The sequence below is a fragment of the Podarcis melisellensis genome, assembly GCF_964234715.1.
Source record: "Podarcis melisellensis genome assembly, chromosome: 5".
Classification (NCBI taxonomy): Eukaryota; Metazoa; Chordata; class Lepidosauria; order Squamata; family Lacertidae; genus Podarcis; species Podarcis melisellensis.
The window spans coordinates 77,094,643-77,107,192 of NC_138537.1; the positions used below are offsets into that span (position 1 = coordinate 77,094,643).

Genomic DNA, 12,550 nt, shown 5'->3' on the forward strand with positions numbered 1-12,550 from the left:
TTACAGGCTCTGCTAACCCAGAAATAGTACCCCGGGTTAAGAACTTTGCTTCAGGATGAGAACAGAAATTGCACGGCAGCGGCAGGCCCCATTAGCTAAAGTGGTACCTCAGGTTAAGAACAGTTTCAGGTTAAGAACGGACCTCCAGAACGAATGAAGTTCTTAACCCGAGGTACCATGGTAGTGCAAATAGATAAATAGGTACTGCTGCGGCAGGAAGGTAAATGGCGTTTTTGTGAGTTGTGGGTCCCGTCACACTGCTCTGTTGCACCAGTTTAGTCATGGTTTAGTCATGTTGGCCACATGACCCAGAAAGCTGTCTGTGGACAAACACTGGCTCCCTCAGCTTGAGATTGAGATGAGCGCCTCACCCAATCGTTGCCTTTGACTGGACGTAACCATCCAGGTCCTTTTAAAATCAGAGTTTGAGGAGATTTCCAGCCAGGTGAAGGCACCAAAATATGACGCAAAGCAGGAAAAGGAAGGGGCCTAGATGGGGGCCAGATTTTTGGCATGAGGAGAGTCCAGAGGGCCAGATGGAGAGATTTACTAGGCCCAAGGGGGCCTTACAGTGTTCCAGAAGGGAGATTATAAGTGGCACATCTTTTGAACGACATGCAGTTTACATTGATAACCTCCTCAAAATTATTTGCTGCCCCCTAAGTGGCACATCTCTTGAATTGCATGCAGTTTTATTTGGTATCCCCCTTAAAATCATTTGCTCCTCCCGATCCCAATTTTTAATGCTTTTACGTTTTATTTATGCAAAACTTTTACAACCCACAGTTGCTCAAGGCGGCTCACTCCATCGGTTTCACACAGTTCCCTACATCAAAACAAACGAAAAGCACACACTAAAACGGCAAACGTTAAAATGAAAAACAGCAACACCCTTTCCACAATCTGTTCTTCCTTTATGCATTATTGTTATGTTCATGTGGAAGAACCTGGAGGTTTGGTCCTCTGCATGTTGCTTTGCTTGAAATAGAACACTGTTGGTGTGAAACAGCCAGGAAAAAGATATACATCCCCTTTAAGAATGAATTTCATCATGTTTGAATTTGATGCATCAGACAGAACATTACTCTCATTCATTTGCTAATAGCAATAAAAATTATGCAAACTTTTTAAAAAAACAACAACAACCACACCCTTAAATAAAAATATGTATATATCCATATGTAAGTTTAAACTTACAGATCTGCACCTGTTCCATAAATTGAGTATTTCATTTCGCCCCAAAGTCCTGAATCAGGGTCTGTTGCCTTAAGAAGAAAATGGAAAGGGGTACTGATGGATTAAAACAGAAGTGAAGCAGACTTTTGTGACATGCATAATTGGTCACATTGAGGAGGGAAAATAGCAAAAACCAGAAGGCTACTTTCCCTAGGGGGACACAGCTTTGGGAGTGGGATTTGTAGGGCAGAAGTAGCCAAGGTGAAAGAGGGTGCTTCATCACTCTTCAGAATAATAATAATAATAATAATAATAATAATAATAATAATTTATTTATTTATACCCCGCCAATCTGGCCAGGTTTCCCCAGCCACTCTGGGCGGCTCCCAATAGACTATTAAAAACACGATAAAACATCAAACCTTAAAAACTTCCCTAAACAGGGCTGCCTTCAGATGTCTTCTAAAAGTCAGATAGTTGTTCATTTCTTTGGCATCTGATGGGAGGGCTTTCCACAGGGCGGGTGCCACTATGGAGAAGGCCCTCTGCCTAGTTCCCTGTAACATCACTTCTCGCAGTGAGGGAGCCGCCAGAAGGCCCACAGAGCTGGACCTCAGTGTTTGGGCTGAACGATGGAGGTGAAGATGCTCCTTCAGGTATACTGAGCTGAGGCTTTAAAGGTCAGCACCCCAAATGGCCACAAACTGCTTCTATCTCCCCACCCCACCCTTTCGCCACCAAGGTATTTGGAGATGAAAATGTGCAACTGAAAGTTTGTGACAGGGCGAGGGGGGGGGGGGCGAATTTAACGGTGGGAAAGAGTCATGTCAATTACAGAGGTACCTCAAGTTACAGAAGCTTCAGGTTACATATGCTTCAGGTTACAGAGTCTGCTAACCCAGAAACAGTACCTTGGGTTAAGAACTTTGCTTCAGGATGAGAACAGAAATCACGTGGTGGTGGCGTGGCAGCAGCGGGAGGCCCCATTAACTAAAGAGGTACCTCAGGTTAAGAACAGACCTCTGGAATGAATTAAGTTCTTAACCCAAGGTACCACTGTAATCTGCATCCATCTGCAAGGTGTTGGGAGAGGATGTTGCTCAGAGATGTGTGTGTGAGAGAGCGTAAACTTCAGGATCAGGCCTACACACAAAGAAAAGGTGAAAAATTCCACCTCTGTACTAGCAGCATAACCAAGCGGGGCCACTGGGTGGCTCCCCTCACTTGAGATACATGTCACCATTAAAGTCTGGGACATGGAAAATGATGAAATGATCCTCTTTCTGAGCATATTATTCTGCTAAGACAATATCTAGGCATTGTGCAGATTGGGCCCCTAGAAAATACGGGAGGAAATCAATCATCTAGCCATGTTTTATTTTCCACTTAGCTGCTCTAGTTTAAGCTAAACAATGTGTGAGATGAAGAAAGCATGCTATGCAGAAAGGTTCAGTTCTCTCCAATGGCTTATTTGGTGCAGATGCAGCAGTTTCATATCTTCCACTACAGAATCATAGGAAGTATACTTTGTAGTGCAATCCTAACCAAGTTTGTCCTGCTTAACTTGGTGGGAATAACATCAATGGGAATTACGTTAATCCAGAAGATATCATCATCATCATCATCATCATCATCATCATCATCATTTATTTATACCCCACCCATCTGGCTGGCTTTCTCCAGTCACTCTGGGTGATTCCCAACAGAATATTATTATTAATAATAATAAGTAATAAAGAATCAAACATTAAAAACATAAACAGGGCTGCCTTCAGATGTCTTATAAAAGTCAGATGGTTGTTTATTTCCTTGACATCTGATGGGTGGGTGTTCCACAGGGTGGGCGCCACTACTGAGAAGGCCCTCTGCCTGGTTCCCTGTAACTTCACTTTTCGCAGTGAGGGAACTACCAGAAGACCCTCAGAGCTGGACCTCAGTGAACGGCTGAATGATGGGGGTGGAGACGCTCCTTCAGGTATACAGGGTTGAAGCCATTTAGGGCTTTAAAGGTCAGCACCAGCACTTTGAATTGTGTTTGGAAACGTACTAGGCGCCAATGTAGGCTTTCAGGACTGGTGTTAATATCAATTTATAGTGTGAATATTCTCCTGGGGTTTTCTGCATATTCTACAGAGTCCAGCAACATCTGGAAGGGCCCAGTTTATCCTCCCCAGCTTTAAACACCTATATATTCTGAAGTTGTAGAACATGGAAAAAAAATCCGAGGATAGACTTAGCTTGGACAAACCATCTATCAAGTAGTTTCAGTACAGTTTTAAAGTGGTGGCATTATTATTTTATTTGTGTGGATACTGACAAACTATAATTTAATTTAAGAAACACACCCTTGCCCAGCAGAGCAAATTCCAGCCCGCATTGCTCTGTGCAGAATTACAGACTATGGTGAATTCAAATTCAAATTCTAAAAAGCAATCCTAGCTTGCATCTGTGCTTACACCCATGAGAGATTCAGCTCCACAATTCTAATATTCTATTATTCTATTTTTTTTGTCAGTTTCTGAATATATAGATCCCCACCTCCTCCCAGGGGCAACAATTACAGATATCGAGAGACTCATGGAACTACACAGAATTATAAGTCCAACAGAGCATGGCTCTAGAGGAATGAATAAAATTTACCGTTACAGCCACAACATTGGAGCCTCCAGGAGAATTCTCTGGGATCCTCGCGATGTAGTAATCAGATGTAAACTTTGGGACATTATCATTCGTATCCAAGAGACGGATCACAATATCTGCTGTTGAACTGAACTTCTCAGGTGTGTTAACTTCTATTGCAAGAAGCTAAGGAGGTAATTGAGAAATTACGAGCTAGTAAGTCATGCAAAATCCAACAGTTGTGCTTCTACAGAACCCAGCTATTTTATAGGGAACTGACTAATTTGCATTATGGCTAATAATGATGATAGAGAATCCCATAAACAGAATATATTCCACATGGAACAGAAAGAAAGAAAGAAAAGAACTCACAAAAGTTGGAATTCCGTCATTGTTACGTTAATAAAAAGTGAATTTTCAAATGACTGCAAAAATCTGAGTATAAATCCCTTATGGCATAGCCATGTCTGTGTGCTGCCTGTATATCATTTCGTTAACCACAGGAAGGACTCAAGTTTTCAGCACATCCTGAATCAAAGAGATTCAGCCAATGGCGATGGAACATCAGCACCGCCACCAAAGAAGGAAGCAGAACAAAACAACATAAGAAGAGCTCTTGCATTCCTTCTTTGTTGAGACCTTGGTGGCGATGCTCAAGAAAACTGCATGGCAACTAGCAACCCAGAATAAAATGAAACCAATAAAGCAGAATAAAATGAAACCGAATCAATCTTGAACATCAATACACCAGAACAGGTTATTTGGCTAAGGCATGAAGACGTTAAACTGTGGTGGTGGGGGGAATATGAGTGGGATACACTTATGAGAAGTGAATAATAATAATAATAATAATAATAATAATAATAATAATAATAATAATTTATTACTTATACCCCACCCATTTATTACTTATACCACTCTGGGTGGTACCCAACAGAATATTAAAAACACGATAAAACATCAAACATAAAAAACTTCCCTAAACAGGACTGCCTTCAGATGCTTCCTAAAAGTCAGGCAGTTGTTTATTTCCTTGACATCTGATGGGAGGGAGTTCTACAGGGCGGGCGCCACTACCGAGAAGGCCCTCTGCCTGGTTCCCTGTAACCTGAGTATTATTCTTGTGACTAACCTAAAGCCAACATTTTATTATTCTGCATCCAGCAATTCCTCAAAGAGAACATGGAGCAAGATGGAGCAATGGTCTGCCTTATGTCTCTGGGAATCTTAATAGGCCACTTCCACAGGGATATTCACATGTCTTCTGAAGACAATGCGTTGAATACAGTATAAAGATTGGCGGAGTCAAGAGCCAAGGAGGTCATCTGGAGTAATAGCAAGATGGTAATGAATCAAAGTGGGCATCAAGCTGCCCCCCAGGAGAACATGCAGGGGCAGAAGACAGAGGTGACTCTTCCTCCCCCCCAAAAAATTTTTCAAACGCCCAAGGACCCAATCCAAATCTGTCTCTGAAATATTGCTTTCAGCTTGAATCGAAAGCTGCTGCAAATAGATGATGATATGCCTATTAAAGACTGTTAATCATTCCCTCCGCTACGAATAATCAAATATCGGGGACCGACATAAAACAAAGGTTATCTAAAATTAACTTTCTATATTCCATCGCTCTTGGATAAAAAACAGCAGGCCTGCTATCTTAGATATGTCAGATAACGAACCACTGGAGGCAACCTCAACACAACAAAACATTTGGAATGTACGATTTCATGTGGAAATCTGGTCTCCAATCAAGTTACATGTATTTAGGTGCCAGGCAAAAACATTCCTCTTCTCCCAGGCCTGTGACCAATTAAACAATTTATGGCAAACTGTGTGTGGCGGGGTTGGGGTGTTATTGCTTTTGCTTGTTAGTATGTTGTGCATTTTTGTGTTTTTATATCGTAAATTGCATTGTGTTTCTCGGATCAATTGCAGTAAATAATAATAATAATAATAATAATAATAATAATAATAATAATAATGTCAGTGGAGAACTCTCTACTGGCACCCATGGTGAATGCATCTCTGCCTTTCTTTGTTGCCAACGCATTTGGAATTTATAAAAGGGCTTTAAAATGTTGTATAAAAGCCCTTTGCTGTTTATCTTCAATCACTTGCAAACAACAAAAACAACAACAACCATTTTTCAGAGACAAAGTGTACAATTTCTCAAGAAAAAGAAACACACACTTTTCTCTTTTAATTACTTCCTTTGGTGTTTACAGCGGTGCTCTTAATCATGCTGAATTCTATTAGTATTCATGAGGCCACGCTTTGCAATTTCCTTACCATGCATACTTGGGCAGTACTTTATAACCTTCTGAGAATTTTCTAGTTGTAACAGGAATAATTATAGGTTGTGTTCCATGTGCACCTCTTGGATGAAACAGGGCTCAAAAGGAGTACACGGTCATCAAATCCAGCCCTCTCCCATGAGGCAGAAATATCCACACATCACCTCTCCCCCCCCCCGAGATTTACCCACAAAAGCCAGAACACTGCATGCCGCAAACAGAGAGGTCAAACAAGTCGTAAATAAGACAGCAAGATACTTGCAAATCGCGTAGGTTGAGGTGGCTCTTGCAAATGAGCCAAGGGACACACTTCAGAAGGGCTTCTATAATTTTAGCCGCATGAAAAACTATTTTGGGGGCGTTTATTGTTTGTTTACAGATAGTTGCCTTGGTGATGTTATCCTGCGTCTGTTGAAGTAGCTGTTGCATCACCACCCGTGTATTGTTTTTCAGTATATTTATGATATGCAGTGTTTTTTTCTTTAAAAATATGTTTAGGGGTACTCATTTTGACTCAAGAAAATCACCATTTTGTAGTTCAAATCAGGGAAAATAAATACAGTAAATGGACAAATGGACAAAGATTCACAAAATGTTTAGGGGTATGCGTACCCCTTTGTCTCCCCAGGAAAAAAACCACTGTATATGTGACCTCTCAAGATTCTATGCTGCAGCTTTAATCCTTTGTGTAGTATTTTGGATGCAGGATTCGCCCCCCCAGTCACCATTCCAGGAATTGGAGGGCAATTTTCTGAAGGAGGAAGCCTGCTATAAACCCAGGGTTCTAAAACACCGAGGGAGAGCCAGCCAGGGCAAGAGACTCCCTGCTTCAGAAGATTGCGCTCCAGCGGGAATGAAGTTAGCATGAAGGCAGAAGTTACAATACCTTGAAGGTGAACACCTGGAACTTTTCGTAGTCTATGGCAGCAGAGTTTTCTACGATGATTGTGACCTGCGCTTCATTCAGGACAGTCTGAGGGACAACGCGGAAAATGCCGCCTGGCCCAACAAGTCGGAGGTTGAATTTCGCATTCGCCCCCTGTGAAGAAAGAGCCAGTATTAAAAAATAAATGACAAATGTATCATAGCATATAACCCAGTACTGTTGATTTCCTTACAGAAGAGACACATGTGTGTGTTTGTATAAGTGTAAAAAAATACTGGTCTTCCCGCAATAAATGTGGAAGTAGTGGATTGTTATTGTTAGTTCTACTCTTGACCTAAATGGGCCTGCTGGCGCTCCATCTCTGCACAGTAAATGGAAAGTATGCTTGCATATGCGAACATGCGGAGGTCTTGCATTCACAACCAGGAACTCTGCTGTTATCATGGAACCCTATACAATATGTAGAAATTGGGGGATAGAGTCGGCATTTCCCTTTCCATATGTGGGGGAGAATGAGAGGAGAGGGCAAGAACGACTGCTTAGTATCTTCAATTCAGCAGCTACTGGATGAGAGAGAACTAAGAGGCTTTCTGAAGTAATCTCCCCAAGCTTTGGCTCACAAGATGTCGGTGGTTTTGATAAAAATAGATTTGGGAGCTAGCCTATTCCTCCAGTCACACTGGAAGAGCACCTAGTTTAGGTTGGCTAAGTGTTTTAATAATCTGGAAGGTAGACTCTGAGATGCTGAACATTCAGAATGACCCGATTACCTAAATATGGGCCATTTTGGGTACAAGGTACACCTCCATATACTTTGACCAGGGACGTGCTTGAATATTATCCCTCCTTCTGCTAAGAAAGTACTGGGAGTGGCCTTAGGTTGGTAGCACAGGTATTTTTATTATTATTCCAGATTAATATGGTTGCTGCTCTGGAAATAAGTCACCACACCTTTCTGAGAGGAGAAGAATACGATTGGGTACAGTCAGGACCAGCCCACCCATGAGGCAAGATGAAGATCTTGCCTCAGAGTGGCAGGCTGAGAGAGGCGAGAGATCTCTCAGCCTGTCAGTCTCCTCTTCTTCCTCTGCTGTGTGCCCACTCTTCTTCTTCTGCTCCATTGTATGCATGCCCCCCCTGCCATGCAGGGCTCCATCTTGAAAATATTGTCCTTACAAGGTTGCCTGTCCCCAAGGAACGAGACAACAGGAAGAGGGGATGACGTGATTGGGTCATGCACAGCTTTCCACTGGGTCAAGTTGTAATAGTGCCGTTTTCCAAATGGAGCCCCGCAAGGAAGGAAGACCATGCGCTGGTAACCCCAGAAGTGGACCTACTGTGAAAGTAATGAAGCTTAAGCTTCAGGGTCTGTGGTCCACATTGCTTACAAACATTTGGGCCTAGTAGGCCCAACCCGAGTCGCAAATTGTTGCATATGTTTCGACAGTCCCAAAATTTGGGAGTGAGCATCACAGATGTTGTAAAGGTGTCATGATCTGATGTGGAACAGCTCCACTGGAGAAGATTGCAGCGGTTCCTTGGACCTTGTTGCTGGTTACGAAGGGTCTCCCATGGCAGCTGAAGCTTTGGGGCCCCCGAAATGTTGGTCCATCACTGAGTAAGGGTGTGACAGGCAGGCACATGGCAGTGGTGAGAGTCCAGATATGCTGGGGAGGGGACAAGGCCCTGGATATGGCAGAGGGGTAGACCTATGGGGGACATCAAGTGGCAAAACATCTCAGCCTGGCTGTACGTAGGGTGAGGTGGTAGCCTCAAGCACCAGATTCTGAGGGCTGAGGAGTGGCTAGAGCTGTGTGCCATAAGTACTGTTTAGGGGGGACAGGAGGCAGGCAGGTGTGGGGAACTCCCTGCTCCTGAATGGGGTATCTGTGCCCCTGAAGGACCAGGTGCACAGCATGGACAATCAGCTGTCCATGGAGGTGCAGGTCGATTCTGTGTCCAGGGCAGCTGTTTACCAGCTCCATCTGGTACACAAGCTGAGTCCCTACCTGCCCGCAGACTGTCTCGCCAGAGTGGTGCATGCTCTAGTTATCTCCCACTTGGACTACTACATGGGGCTACCTTTGAAGGTGATCCAGAAACTACAAGTAATCCAGAATGCGGCAGCTAGACTGGTGACTGGGATTGGCCACTGAGACCATATAACACCAGACCTTAAAGACCAAATTTGCTCCCAATACATTTCCGAGCACAATTCAAAGTGTTGGTGCTGACCTTTAAAGCCCTAAACAGCCTCGGTCCGGTATACCTGAAGGAGCATCTTCACTCCCATTGTTCAGCCCGGACACTGAGGTTCAGCTCTGAGGACCTTCTGGTGGTTCCCTCACTACACGAAGTGAAGCTACAGGGAACCAAGCAGAGGGCCTTCTCCGTAGTAGAGCCTACCCTGTCAACACCCTTCCATCAGATGTCAAGGAAATGAACATCTGACTTTTAGAAGACATCTGAAGGCAGCCCTGTTTGGGGAAGTTTTTAATATTTGATGTTTTATTGTGCTTTTAATTCTGTTGAGAGCCACCCAGAGTGGCTGGGGAAACTCAGCCAGACTGGTGCGGTAATAATAATAATAATAATAATAATAATAATAATAATAATAATATACTGCTACTATATGGTCTGCCTTGCATCCTATTGGCTAGCCTGCTGCCCTCATGTGTAGTAGACAATGCACACTGGTTGGGGCCAGTGAGTGCTGCTAAATTTTCCCCTTGAACACCCAAAGATGGCTCCAGTGGGGAACAAACAGGTGCAGGCGGAACCAGAGATCAATTTTGGGTAGGGACTGGAAATATAAATATGAATTAAAAAGCAACCTTCAAGCTCAAAAGAAAATTGTATGGTTTCCTTGTGATAGGAAGGGGAGTAGAACGTAGCAAACAAAAGATCTGTGCAAAATATACTGGCCGTGACAACTTTTGGCTGGTCTCTGCTTGCTCCGTAATATTAGTAAGCAGTTAATTTAAATTTTGCTGCCTTCTGCAACTGCAGAAGCAGCAATTACGAGGCTGGCTGCCTCAGAAGTAGTTACTTATCCCTTTGCAGCAGGCTGGCAGGGAACCTGCTGACTTTTATATGGAGCAGAATGCAACCATGTTAGCACAACACTGAGTATATGTTACATGTTGATGGGCTAGATTTTCTTTTCAATAATTGCAGTCCTTTCATGTGTATTAAACTTTCAGGCCTCAACTTTTCCTCTCCTGTTAGCTCAGGTGGAAGCTATTACAGAGGTTTCCTTAGCAACCTTTGCCATAGTTTCCACATAAAATAAACTGTACTGAGCCTAAAGGAATCCCATTACTCTGTTTAAAGAATACAGTGCTCACTGCATATGGGGTAGAGTGCTTATTTTCCAAAATAAGGCTCTAGTAGAGTAGCTTTAACAATGCTCCAGAAAGACTGGGACCAGAATTACTATTTTTTAAAATATAAACTAAAAATTAAGTGGGGAAGCATGGAATATTATCTCCATCGGCTGATTAAATAAATCAGCAATAATGCAATAAAGAAAGGGCGCGACCTAGTCAAACTAAGAGGACAAGGCTTGCTGAATCAAACAAAATATTTATCCTTTAACAGCATTTTGTTTCAAGGACACAAATGTCATATGCCCCTGGAAATCAAGCAGGACAAGAAGACAATGGATTGTTGGCTGTCACCACCACCTAGTTTTCAATGCTGTGATACTTAAAACAAAAGGTTTATGGAATCAAGACCAGCCCAGCCATGAGGCAAGATGAGGCAACTGCCTCAGGTGGTAGGATCCACAGGGGCAGCAGATCCTGATGTAGATCTTTATCCCCCCTGCCCCCTGATCTTCCCTGGCAGGGAGGAAGCATTTTGTGGTTCGCCTCAAGTGTGAAAATGTCTTGGGCTGGCCCAGAATGGAGGTATAAGAGAGAGGCAAGAAAGGACAGATAAACAAAACAAAACAAAAACACCACACTGGCCTGATCTGAATCATTGACGGTAATTTTGAGGCCTCTCAGAATCTCGCCCTCCGGCGGATGCTCGTACATTGTGAGCTCAAATCGGTTCTGCGGCCCGTTTTCTCCGTAGAATGTCGGCGGGTGGTTGTTGAGGTCCACAACTCGTATGGTTGCCGTGGCAAAGGCGTGAGCAGTCGCCTCACCCTCCGGGCTGATTTCGGAAGCCTGTAGTGAACAAGAAATGGATTTGCATGGGCTTTCCCTCCTGCTTACGATGCTTCATCCGACATGCAATTCTAGAGTTTGATCATATCAGTATCTTTTGTTGGTTGCATTTGAGACTCCAGCGACTCCAGCTCTTCAGCATTGGCCTCAGGGCTGACCAGAGGTGAAAGGTCGAGATTTGACTTCCCACAGCCCCAGCCTTGCATGGTGTTAAACATACTCAGCTAGAATGAGGAACTGTCAGCTCCGTGTGCAGTTGCCCTATATATTAGAGCACATTCCTGACAATGAAATATTTCTCAAGTTCAGACCTACTCTGACCATTTGGTCCTCCTGGACAGAAAGAACTCCAAAAGGCTTCATGACCAACAAGGACTTCCTAGTTCCGGTATGTTTCTGTGCATTCCTCCCTGACTCTTGGCTTAGTCCTTTGGCTTAGAGTCTCTGGTGCAAATCTGACAGCTTAACCTATGGTTTAGCCATAACACACACTACATATGTGAACAAATTTGCATAACTTGAATAATGCATACCTATCAATCCTATTAAACTGTCTGGTTACCTAGTTAAAGAATCCAGATCTTTTCTCTTTCACACACCAGACCCTTTGGGTAGAGTTGGCATTGACGGAGAAAATTGTTTTTTTAAAAAATGGTATCATAGCAGAAAGCAGCAATATGCATCAATTCTCATATGTAAAAAGGGCACTGCATTTGCAGTAGTTGAAATTCTGCACACTGCAGATCCATCAGAAGTGGTAAGAGGAAACATTTATAGCAGGAGAGTGAGACAAATACCTGAATTTTCAGTTCATATACTTCTTTCTTCAGCTGATTTGGGCTTTTAATAACGGAAATGGCTCCAGTTGCATTATTTATTTCAAACGAGCCTTCACTTCCTGTTACAAAACAGAAATATACATGTCAAATTTTCCAGCCCCCTCAAAATGAATCCGCTTCAATCCAGGTGCAGTCAGAGGTAACTAGTTGTGCAGAGCAACAACTGGTCATGCCCAGAGTACTGGGAAGTTATATTGATTGAAAATAGCTTCCCAACCATGCTGAAAATGTGACCTGCTGTTTAAGAGACCCAGGACTCATCTACACAGCTGCAAATGAAACGTTTTAAATGTGTTCTAAAGTGCAATATACTAATGTGACACTAGATGGCGACAGTGAGCTATGTCAAATTGAATGTATTTTTCAAAACTTTTAAAAATCATTTTCACAGCATTTCTATATGTGTGTAGATTACACCCTACTTGTGCAAATACACAGGTACATATGAACCTGTATCTTACTGATTACAGGCGTGTTCATGGAAATAACGCTTTGGGGATCTTATCTGGAGTTGATTGTATACCACAGAGGCTATTGTAATGGTATTACTTTTAAAATACC

At 43.0% G+C, this 12,550-nt stretch overlaps 1 protein-coding gene across 2 annotated transcripts in view; it reads right to left on the reverse strand.

The window, feature by feature from the left end:
- Nucleotides 1-12,550, reverse strand: part of CDHR1 (cadherin related family member 1) — a 56,481-nt gene that overhangs the window by 17,150 nt on the left and 26,781 nt on the right. For both annotated transcript variants that reach the window (XM_081913552.1, XM_081913553.1), the window contains exons 10-14: nt 11,948-12,048; nt 10,947-11,150; nt 6,976-7,128; nt 3,817-3,981; nt 1,198-1,265 (exon numbers count right to left, since the gene is read on the reverse strand). In XM_081913552.1, the coding sequence (XP_081769678.1) occupies nt 1,198-1,265; nt 3,817-3,981; nt 6,976-7,128; nt 10,947-11,150; nt 11,948-12,048 (691 nt within the window). The remainder of the gene's footprint in view (nt 1-1,197; nt 1,266-3,816; nt 3,982-6,975; nt 7,129-10,946; nt 11,151-11,947; nt 12,049-12,550) is intronic.